Here is a 12710-nt window from a genome sequence, read left to right as displayed (position 1 = left end):
AGTGCTCATATTCAAATAATAACTATTTAAGTTCAATTCTTTCTTGTTCTTGCAAATGTGAAAGTTTCTGGTCCAAATCTTTCATAATTTCTGAATTCTGAAGATTAGTCACTCCAATATCAGTAGATTCCTTCACTTAAATCATCAATGAGTGGGACTAAATTAACTGCATGTTTAATCTGGCTATCTCTTTCAATATACTCTTTAAGCATGTTTATATGACACAGTTGTTTTTGTTTTCACCTCCCAGGAGTATTTATGATGTAATTTAAATAATTTATTTTCCTGTCAACTGTGTAGGGACCATAATACTTGGCCTGAAAAGGAAAGAGAGAGCCAGGACTCTATCACTAGGCTGAAAGCTCCTTTCCTTCGAGTTTTTATCACATGTTGACTTCATTTTGGATTGAGTAGAGTGCAGATTTGCTTTTGCGACCTCACAAGCATTTGATGACTTATATTTAAAATTAGAAACATAATCAAGAAGATTAAATTTCTGTTTCAGTAACTTCAATGGTTCACGCATAGTGTATCAAAAAACCCAGTTCAAATGGACTGAAACCTAAAGATTCTTGAACTGATTCCCTAACAGCAAATAATAGTAAATGAATGCCTTCATCCCAATCTGTACCCGTATCAAAACAATATGATAGAATCATATTTTTCAAAGTCTGATGGAATCTTTCTAATGCCCCATGGCTCTCAGGGTGATATGCAGAAGATCTGAATTGTTGGATGCCTAATTCGTACATAACTTGCTGCAAAATTCCAGACATGAAATCTGAACCTTGATCAGAATGGACAGACTAGGGAAGGCCAAATTAAGTTAAAAAAACTTTATCAAAGCCTTTACTATTGTTTTAGATTTTATATTCCTCAAGGGATTTGCATCTGGAAACCTTGTTGATGCACACATTTCAACAGGTATTGGTTACCTGACTTGGTCTTAGGTAATGGACCAACACAATCTACCATAATTGTACTAAATGGTTTGTCAAAAGCAGGATGGAATAGGTTGTAGATGAGCCTTGGGAATTTTCTGATTGGGTTTTCCTACCATTTGACAGGTACATCAAGATCAACAGTATTTACTAACATCGCTTTTGATTTTTTGCCACCAGAAGTAAGTCAAGATCTTGTGATAAGTTTTATTGATCCCTAAATGACCAGAAAATATAGTTTCATGGGCCAGGCTAAATATTTCCTGTCTGTAAGGTTTAGGAACTACAACTGATAGTTCACTGACCATTCGTCATCAACAGGTACCTTGGGAGGTCTCCATTTTCTCATATGAATTCCATTTTTAATGAAATAACAGACAGGAACTTCAGTAGCTTCAGTTTCACTAATGGCTCTTTGAAACAAACAGGAGATCTCAGGATCTTTTTCCTGTTCGATGACAAGTGATTGTTGTTTATCACCCTGATTAGAATAAGGGGAATGAGTCATCAAAAGAGGATCACTGTAATCAATACCTTCTGATTGATCCAAACAAGGAGTGAGAGTGACCTCATCAAAAGCCTGACCAATACATGTGTCAGCTAAAGGAATAATTTTCTTATCAACATCATTCTCAAGAGCTTCCTTTGCCATAGCTCTGGTAACCGCACAAGCTGGAAATAAATCAGGGAATTCTTTTTCAATTGGATCAACTTTCTGATCCAAGCAAGGCTTATCAGTTTCAAGTGGATTAACCACAACCTTGTCTCCAGCTAGGTCATTGCCTAGTAATAAATGAATGCCCTCAATGGGTAAAACAGAGACTGTTCTGACTGCCACGGGTCCTGAGACTAAGTCTGATGACAAATTTACACAATGGAAAGGAACATTAATAAAGCTGCAGTCTACTCCCTGAATAAGAATACTCTCATTAGAAGAAGACTTCTCAAATGGAGCGTATTTACATGGCTGCTACTAATTTTGAATCAAGGTCAGGATCTAAGCCAACATCTGGTGTTTACTAAACAGAACAGTCAAGGTCAAACTATTTTCTGGAAAAAGCATCATCTCTGCTAAATAAATTTACATTACAATAGCATGTAATGAATTTTTTTTTAAGACTGACAAACAAACAATTAAATTGAAATATATATTAGATCAGATATAATTAAATCAAATATACATAACAATACATATATCAATGTCAGCTCTGATTTCATCTTTGCAATCAAATAAATAGACACAAGGCTCATCCTTTAATTATTTTCCTCTGTGTGAGAGAGAGAGGAATAACATAATAGTGTTAACTTTTACTTCAAAAGAAATAACAGGTATGATCCCATTACACAACAAATGATGTGCTTTATCTACTGTTCCACAACAGCATGCCAAATCTACTTTAATAATATCACTACTACAGCAAAGGAAAACTACTCCATCTGCTAACTACTTGTGCCATACATCTTTTGATCCACTCAATTTTATCAGTTTATCTAATTTTACTTATTATTAGTGAAAGATACCTGATTCAGAATATGATTTATTTTATTCAGTTTACACTTGTATTTTTTCATAACTTCGAGAAGGTCTGGGCAGAAAGTCAGAATTTCTAAAGAAATTGAAGGACCTGAAAAAATAAGATCGTGTATTTGGCATTCTGGTAAACATAAACTGATATATCTAACAAAAGGCATTGTTTCACTCGAATATCACATGCTGGCTTGTGTTTGCTGACAATTGCTGTGTATTTAATTCCATGTACTGTGACAACAGCTTTTTTCCTTACTTTTCATGGCAACCCATCAAATTTAAATGAAGAAAATTATTATTAGTTTCTTTCTGGAGCATGGATTTTATTCTAAAACTGGCGATTTCCACATTTATCCTTATCATCAGACCCTCCCCACCATGAATGCAAAAAAGTGGTCAGGGATATGATATCATAAATAAAAATATAAATGTATCCTGAATATGTACATTGCTTTCTTTTATACTGGGAGAACAAGGTACACCATTATCCTGTAACAACATAGCTTTTATACTGTTTCATGTGGTAATGACAGTCAAGCATTATCAGACACATCACTGTATTTACATTATTCATGATGGGCACAACATTCTGCTATGACATTAAACCCTTCTTTGAGACATTAAGAAGGACAGTTAAACACACATGCAATTGTTTACTACAAGAGATAAAAACAGCCCAAAACACCCATCTGTCAAAATCAAATGTAATAAAGAGGGCACTCTAGCACCCTCAAACAAGTACAATATACCAAACTGCCAAATGAAAAACTTTTTACAAAATCAAACTTGTGTTCCAAATTGCAAAATAATCACCTTATGTTCTGTGAGCAATTGTTTTAAATGATAATTTTATACAGTTGTAGTATTGCAAAAGTTAATTGTTTTAAATTATAATTTTATACAGTTGTAGTACTGCAAAAGTTAATTGGGAAGGAAAATAACTTTTACATATTTAATTTCTGTTATGTTCAGATATGATTTTGCTGATGTTTTTTCAGAGATTATTACAATATATCCTCAAAAGTTGAGTCCTACTGCAAACCATGCAGACCCAGATTTGTCATTACTTAATGTGCTGGCAGATCTAGGTTTATTCAGTTTGTATGGGATAATCAGCAGTCCCTGATCTACCAGTAAACCATGTGATGACAAATCAATGTCTGTGCTGTTTGAAGATGGACTCTACTTATAAGCATTTGTATATGGTATTTTATTTGTAAGCTGGCAGAGAAGTGCCAGCAACATTTTAAATAAGCAAACTTGTATTAATGACCAAATTTTATTATGGTTTAGTTTTTAAACTTACGGTGCTAAGAATTACAAACAGTGTCTAGATACAGTGTCCAACCCCTGTGTCATGTGGAATATTTTAATATAAAGTGTTGTTTGCTACATCAGTCATGAAAACACTGATGTATGAACCTATTCATTCCATAACATCATGAGGCAAGGCTTGACCTGCTTTAATATCACATGCTGGTTTGTGTTCACTGATGACGATGTTGTTGTTCTTGTTGTTGTTGTTGTGGGGTTTAACGCCATTTTTCAGCACACGATAGGTTATGCATGGCGGCCAGTATTAATGGTTGAGGAAGAACCAGGGAAAACCCCAGGAAGAACCACCAACCCACGAGAAGCTACTGGAAAGCGTTCTCACATACCCACATTAGCCGAATCCTAGACTCGAACCCACGCAGATAGAGGTGAGATGGCAGTGATCTGTAACAGAGAGCGCTTTAGACCACTCGGCACTGATGACGAAGAGATTATGTAACACAAACAGCTTCTCATTCCATCAAATTTTATTCCAGACTGTGACTTGTGTATTTAATTAATATTATAACAGAGAATTCAGCCATTTGCCATTGGCTGAAATGAGCTGCAACTAAAAATAAATTCCATTTAAAAGTTAGAGTTCACTAGATTCCATCAATGGCTGTATAATAAGAAAACAGAACGATACAGATGGGTATGAAGGTGAAGTGTGGCTAATATGTATTAATTTAATTTTTTAAAAAAACAAACAATGCTGATAATCCATACTGGTCATGATTAAGGACTTAGTTTGTCTGTTAAAATACCAAACTGTCGACAAACACAGCATTATTAGAGATGTACATTTACTTTTTATTAAAATGTGACCTTTCTGAGACACTTGAGGTACATGTCTACTAACTTGTCTCCTATAACATTAAAAAAATAAAATCTTCATAACAGAAAAATGTTTGCAAACACATATTCAAACAAAGTTTAGTTACTTTACTGCACAAACCAAACCTGTAAAAGTGAAATGCCTGATTAATTAGACATATTAATGGAAAAATCCTCAATGAAAGATAAAAATCTGAAATGGGAAGAGTACTTACTGATTGATGTCATCATAGTCATTAGCAGCAACAAGGGCATAATACAGATAAAAACAGATAAACAAGAAGGTCAGCAACAGCACTGTAAACCAGAAGAAATCCCTCTGAAAATAAAATAAAATTGTGTTTTATTTAAAGTTTTCATCAGCAAAAGCAGGGCAGTCTGTTATTTTAGGCTACCAAACATAATCTAACTTCAAACTACAAAAAACAAAGATCCTGATCTGCAGTAGGATAATGCTCCTGCAGATCAGGTCTATGCTGGTTTTACTACTTAATACTCCTAACAAAATGCACAGACCCAGATTTGCCAGTGCATTATATGATGGCAGATCTGGGTCCGTGCAGTTAGCAGTTGGAACGGTCCTATAAGCGAGTATATACAGTAAAGCAATACAATCTGGCAAAATTACCCATGCAGTAAGAATAAAAAGGTGGTCTCTCAGGACAGGTGATGAGTTTTCAGGTCATCACATTAAGGAATGCAAACTGAACTACTTAATAAATCTACTCTCTAATGACAGGTGGTCTTCCAAACAGTGGTCCTTCAAATTAGCTTTCATCTAATGCAAAGATTAACTTGGTAAAATGAAGATGCAATAGCAAACAAGAAATTTAATTAATTTAATTTGCAGTAATTTAAATGAAAATGAATACATGTATTATAACAGACTAACAGACTGAAGTACAGTAAAATCCAACCAGAAAAGCCAACTGTCTTGAGACACAATGCACGGATTACTGGTACATGATATTCATATACTGTTTGTGGGATTAAATCATATTTATCTTAAGACAAAGTATTACTGGCCTTCAAATGAGGGTGATCTCTCATAAAAGGTTTCAACATAAATAAAAAATTCATTATCAAAAATTAAAGTTGTACCTTAATTTCAAATAAGGCAGAGCACAGTACCTTATTTTCAATAAGGCAGAGTACAATTTCTTGTGAAAGTACTTCATGTGAATTGGCAATATAATTTCCTATGAAAGCACTTCATGTGGGTCATACCAGTCTTAAGCTTTTGAGGACCAAATTGTTTGGTGGTTGGGCAGCAACTCTGCTGTATTTGTTTTCCTGTCACTGATGAATTACAAACTGAACCATTTGATCCATTTTTTGCAAAAGTTCAAATTAATGGGAAGCATAATAAGTACTTTTACTGCAATGGTTGTGTCAGTGAAAGTGTCCTTCATTTGGACATGCAATTTAATTCAAAATAATTTATATGATAAGAATGAAAATCAATACAGATTGAAGTACAGTAAAACCCACCGGAAAGGGCAATTGTCTCAAGACACAATGCACAGGTTGTACAAAAGAGTGTTTTCATATATTCTCTGAACACTGAATTGATTCTGATCATACCAGGCACAAATCAATATGAAGCCAAGACATTTCATTCTGTAACTTGTGTCTGTCTGCCTCTCTGTACAATGACAGACAATTTGCACTGACGTTTTTCTTAAGGATTTTTATTTGCTTTTATTTCCAAAACCCCTAAATATATTTTGTTCATCCTGGCAGTAAGTCAATATGAACCCCGGATCAAGATGACCACTATCAATTAACCGGCTTGAAGCAGCTGTTCTGATTTTTATGCCATTTTCATGATATTTGTGCTTGTTGTCTGTCTTTGTTATTGTGTTCATTATGTATTGGCTGTTCAGTTCATATGATGCTTCTTTATCTCTTTGTTTTGGAAATGAGAACAATTAGACTTTTTCTCAGCTCAGTCTTGCTCCACTGCTACAACTTCACCTGTTTTTAAACAAACCGCCATCACGTGATACTTGCCAATCAACCCGTTTATGCTATGATGGACCCTCATTGAACGCTTTAAATGACCACTCCTTGGCTCTCCACACTACATTGTGCTCTAGACTAAATGAACTGGGACTACATTTATCATTACCTAAATGTAAACAGAAGCGAAAAAAGAAACGTTGTTTCAAAGCTGCCCGGCATAGAACAGGAAGATTTCCAGTTATCTCGACCGTTAATTTAGATAACCTAATTCATATCCCTATTAAGTCGTCAACCTTTTGTGTCAACTATCCAAGAGATACCTCTGCGTATTGCATTATTCAATGCCCTATCAATAGGACCACCGGAAAAGAGCACAGAAATAGTTAATTTTATCAACAACCAGAATATTAACGTCTTTTTCCTGACAGAAACATGGCTAAAAACATCAGGCGATGAGCCCAAGTGTGCGGATCTAACACCCACTGGTTACTCCATCAAGTCGTTCCCCCGTAATTCTTGCGGAGGTGGAATTGCTGTCATCACAAAGAACTCCATGACCAAATGTCTTAACCACACCACAACATTCAAATTTGACCACACATCGTTTGAACTAGTCCAAACCACACTCACACTGAAGCAAAAGTCAGTCCATTTTTTCTGCCTATACCGCCCTCCTCCTAGTCGAAAAAACAAGCTGACTGAACCTCCCTTTTAGGAGCAGTTTCCGAATGTGATGGAGTATGGAAATTCAATAGGTGGCAACCTGATTATTCTTGGAGATTTCAACTTTCACTTTGACTGTCCCAGAAACCCAAACACATAAAATCTCCAAGATTCCAATTAATGTTTTCAAGCTCTAACAGTCAATTAACTAACCCACCCATTAACATGGACATTTTAGACTGGATTCTTCATAGACCTGATGATAAAATTCTACAGTCCCCCCTGGTCTCCCACAAATTTGAATCAGATCACCTCTGCATTATATGCCATCTTGACGTATCAGTGCCTAACACTCCACCTTTATCTGCTACTAAGAGACCTGTATATGATAAATAGAACCAAACTAATTAATGACATCCAAGCAAACTTAACAACTTGTTTACCTCCTACAGCAGAACAACTCGATAACTGCCTGCATTCATTGCTTGACAAACATGCACCAGCTACCAAGTGCAGAGATTCAATTTAAAAGTGTTCTCCATGGTATAGCAGTGTTAAGGACCAGCTTCGCACTGCTAAAAGAGACCGCCGTACAGCTGAGAGGCATTGGCTTTCCACCAGACTCACTATTCATAAGCAAATCTATGAAGCCACTAAGAAGAATGTCAGAAATATAGTCCATGCAGCAAAATCAGCCCACTACACTACTAAGATCATGGAAAGTTCCAGCTGCAAAGAGGTCTTCGAGATTACTAACAAGCTAATGTCAAGAAACAAATGTACACTACTTCCAACTACCTTCTCTCCAGCTGACCTTCCGGACATGTTTGCAAATTTCTTCCGTGACAAAGTACAAACCATCAGAGATAAGCTTGACACCACAATTTCAACTGGCTCGTCATCACCATACAGTTGGGATACAGAATTTGAGTGGCAACCATTCGCAGCATGTGAACCTGTTTCTTTGGATTTCGTACGTACAATCGTGATGAAGAGTGCACCAAAGTCATGTGAACTTGATCCAATTCCAACATCACTGCTGCTTGAGTGCTTAGATCCAGTATTGCCTTCACTAACTGATGTTATTAATACCTCTCTCTCATCTGGGGAATTCCCATCATTTTTCAAAACTGCCATTGTAAAGCCTCTGCTGAAGAAACCAACACCAGACCATAATGATTTAAAGAACTACCACCCAGTTTCTAATCTCCCATTCATATAAAAAATCTTAGAAAAGATTGTTCTATCCCAGCTTGTATTTCATCTGAATTCAAACAGTCTTTTTAGCAATGTACAATCTGCATATCGCCCCTGCCACAGTACTGAAACTACTCTTCTAAAAGTAGTTAATGATATTCTCTCTGCTTTGGATAGCAGAAAGATTACAATCCTCACCCTCCTTGATTTGTCTGCAGCATTTGACACAACAGACCATGATATATTACTTCACCATCTCCAGCATGTATTTGGCATTCATGATACAGCCTTACTGAGGTTCAAGTCCTACTTGGTCAACAGGACACAAATTGTGTCTGCAAATGGAATACAATCCAGCCCAGTTGATCAATGTTGTGGTGTTCCATAGGGTTCTGTTCTTAGACCTATTCTCTTCATTCAATACACTCAGCTGCTCTCAAGTGTCATATATCATCATCCAGTGTCTCACCAACTGTACACTGATGACACCCAAATATATAAATCTAGCCACCTAAGTTGATGCTACCATCCGAGGTGTAGAGAGGTGCATTTCTGATGTGAAATCATGGATGACATGTAACAAGCTGCAGATGAATGATGATAAAACTGAGGCCATTCTGATCACAACACAAAGACTTTCTCATTCACATCCTTTACCTCAAACAATAAATATCAGCAACACCAACATTAAATTCACACAATCAGTACAAAACCTAGGTGTTACTCTGGACAGTACTCTCACATTGCACCAACATGTCTCGAACATATGCAAGGCTGCATATTTTGAGCTGACACGCATCAGCTCCAATTGCAAATATCTTTCAGTTGATGCCACTAAAACACGTGTGTTCATTAGTACTTTCAAGACTGGACTATTGTAACTCAATTCTGTCTTGTTCATCTCAATATCTGCTCCAGAAACTTCAAAAAGTTCAAAACACAGCTGCTCAGATCATACTTAGAGTACCATGATCAGAGCACACCTCCCCGCTTCTCTGTACCCAGTACTGGCTGTCCATTCGATCCAGAATCAAACACAAAATTTGTTCTCTATGCTATGTTTCACTGACAGACTCCAGTCCAACATACCTATCCGACCTCAACCATGTGTACACACAAGCAAGATAATTACGCTCCTCTTCTGACAATCTTTATTCCCATTATGAAAACAAAGTCATATGGACAGCGTTCTTTTGAATACCAGGGCCCAGCAACGTGGAATGAATTGCCCACTGAACTTAGACACAAAGACATTATTCAAGAGTGCTATCAAAACTCACCTATTCTGACAACAAGAACAAACTTAAAAACCTAATAATGTTTCCTACCTTAAATATTCTCAGCATGTTTTTTATGTTTTATAATTTCATGGTGTTTGTTTTTGTAATCATATCATTATATATGCTTTTTTATCTTAAAGGTGTGGTCTAATGTTGTAAATCGTTTAGAGCTTCTAAAGATTAGGTGCTATACAAAGTCCTCATTATTATTATTATGATGCAAAGACAGCTCATTTTGTAACGTGCTGGTTTGTCCTGTTGACCATGCGTTCAAGATCAGTCCGTCAAAATCTGCATTTGGGGTTTGGTTACAATGTTTTTAAAATCTGTACTTCAAAACCACATTCTTGGATTTTCTTCATACAAGGGGTGAATCATAATAAACCAAAAACCATTCATTCTGAGACATGATCACTAGAATCTTTTACTTTAAGGCTAAAATTCACATAGGAAATATATGAAAGGGTTTTGGTTACAGTTTTTCAGTTAGTTACCATAATATATAAAATAAATTTTGATGATTACAAATTGTCTTACTATCCCTCTAATGGTTAAAAAGTTTTGATTTAAAGCCATTTTTCAGTGCATGGTGGCCAGCATAACTGTTGGAGGAAGAACCAGGAAAACCCCCAGTAAGAGCCACTTACCCAGGGGAAGCACAATTTCTCACATACCCACATTGGCTGACCCAGAGACCAAAACTCAAACCCATGCAAACATAGGTAAAATGGCAATGATCAGTAAAGGCAAGCAATTTATACGATCAAGCACCTGGGAACCCTGACTAAAAATGATACCGATCTCATAGAAGCCAATAAGTTGTTACTAGTAGCATTAAACAGACCCAATGCCCATCAATAAAGAAATTCCACAAGGATTTATTTTAGAACCCTTATTATTCACATTGTTTATAATGATTTGCCCCTCTATTACAAATTCAAATACCAATCTTTATGCAGAAAATACCAATATATAATGCACAAATATAATTCTAATGTTAAAACCGTAAACAAACAAATGAGTCAAGAATTATGTCCAGTGCAGACTACTGGTACACAAATTTTTTTATCAATCTGCAAATATCCCAAGGAATGAAGCTTCAACTCAGATAAAAAATAAAAAATGAACATAAATCCTGATTAGGAGCTGTATAATGAAGATAATCTCATTGAAAACTTTGACACTAAAAACTGATGGAATTTTATTTGGAGACGAATCTAGACTGGTGTAAGCCTGTGAACCAGGTTTGTTTCGCAGTATTAAGCTCAAGAATTATCTTTTACAGAAGATAAAATTTATTAACCACTCAACATTCAAACATCAGTTTACAATGTGTTCATTCTTCCTAGTTTAGACTACCACTACAAAATTTTGGGAAACACAACTGAGAGAAATATTATAAGGATTCTCAAATTTGAAATTGGCCAGCAAGACTTATCCTAAATTACGCTCTCTGAATAGACATTTTCAAAATCTGAAAATGGAACAGCTTCTACAAATCCACAATGTATCAAGACCAATCTTATTTTATGTTCTCTGACTAAAAATGATTGAAACCTGAAAACCGGTTAGCTACCACAGGTCTATATTGAGGCAAGACTTAGTCTATATTATGTTCTTCTCTAAATTTGAATGGTTGAAATTATAGTACAAGTTAGCTACCACAAGTCCACAATAATGCTCAAAGTAAAGAATGAACTTAATACACAATATCGGCACAGTATGTTTTATATTATTCAAAAGAACAACACTAAAGACCTAAACCCAGATCAATCACATATGATAATGGCAGAACACCACTACCAAATAAAAACTAAAAAATCATTTAATGACCTGTGTGCTGTTTGGTTTTGATTGAAGAAAGAAAAAAAACCCAACCCATTTGATTTTAATTATTTTAAATGTTTTCGAAACAAAATTGTACAACGGTCATCCAGATGTCAGTTTTACCTGTAAATATCGAAATGTAGGATCTCCTTTCTCACTACATGTATTTCATATATACATGTACTATTTGCTTGTTATACTCAATGTATGTAATAATGTTATATGTAATAACGTTATGTGATACATTTTTCATTCACAATAGTTTGTTCATTCTGATGACCCCAGGGAACAACTGCATATAATAATTAACTGTGTGGCACAGAATAAATTGAATCTGCTCTATAATGAGACATCCTGGATATGAGCACGATCTTTGAGCATGTTAAGGAAAACGAGGCAAATGAAATACATGAATTAATTAACCTTAATACATGTAGCTCTATAACTGGCAAATACACTGCATGTATGTGTGTGATTTAGATTTGTAACCTAGCTTTAACAGTTTTAGTCATATCACTGCCATAAAAGACAACCCCTGAGAATGTTCCCTAAGGCAACTCACCATTCAGCACTTGACCTATTTCTTTGGCATTAATGACAACCATAACAACACATTCCCTGTAAACTATACAATAAATAAACAATAGAATAAGGCACTGCACCTTTTCTATTGCTTAATTCCAGATTTATTGGTAAGGCCTTTTTTATCCTCTGGGCTACTGTTACATTAATAATTTCAAAGGAAATAATTCTTACATCTTTTCTTTTTCCTCACATTACACTTTGTTTAGAGCTAGATTATGCACAGATAATTATAAAGCTCATGATAAAAACTACTTTTCCTAGACCTGATTTGACACTTGTATCAGATGCACATCTGACAGCAAAATGTGATTACTTGCTGTCAAAGCAGATATCATCTAAGCAACTAACTACTAAAGTTTAAACAGAGGGTGAGTGGCTGTTTTTTTAATTTTATTTCTGACCCTCAATAATGTAAAAATATTCTTCTCCTGATGTCTATTAAAAAGCAACTATTATACCATTATATTAGTTGAAAACAAATAAATTATCTTGATGAAAAAGAAACATATTTTATCCCATCACAAAAGAAAATACCAGCCGGGGGGGGGGGGGGGGGGCGGGGGCATAAAATAG

General features: G+C 35.5%; 1 protein-coding gene across 1 annotated transcript in view; it reads right to left on the bottom strand.

Annotated features, from left to right (window-relative positions):
- The window catches only part of LOC149799776 (glycerophosphodiester phosphodiesterase 2-like), a 96923-nt gene that overhangs the window by 71578 nt on the left and 12635 nt on the right, over positions 1–12710 (bottom strand). The window contains exon 3 of the mRNA XM_089959164.1: positions 4836–4939. Coding sequence (XP_089815290.1) covers positions 4836–4939 — 104 coding nt within the window. The remainder of the gene's footprint in view (positions 1–4835; positions 4940–12710) is intronic.

This window comes from Sinohyriopsis cumingii, chromosome 5, assembly GCF_028554795.1.
Source record: "Sinohyriopsis cumingii isolate HCF-2022 chromosome 5, ASM2855479v2, whole genome shotgun sequence".
NCBI classification, from domain to species: domain Eukaryota; kingdom Metazoa; phylum Mollusca; class Bivalvia; order Unionida; family Unionidae; genus Sinohyriopsis; species Sinohyriopsis cumingii.
Note: the sequence above shows the minus strand (reverse complement) of the source record. Positions and strands in the feature narration are given on the sequence as shown.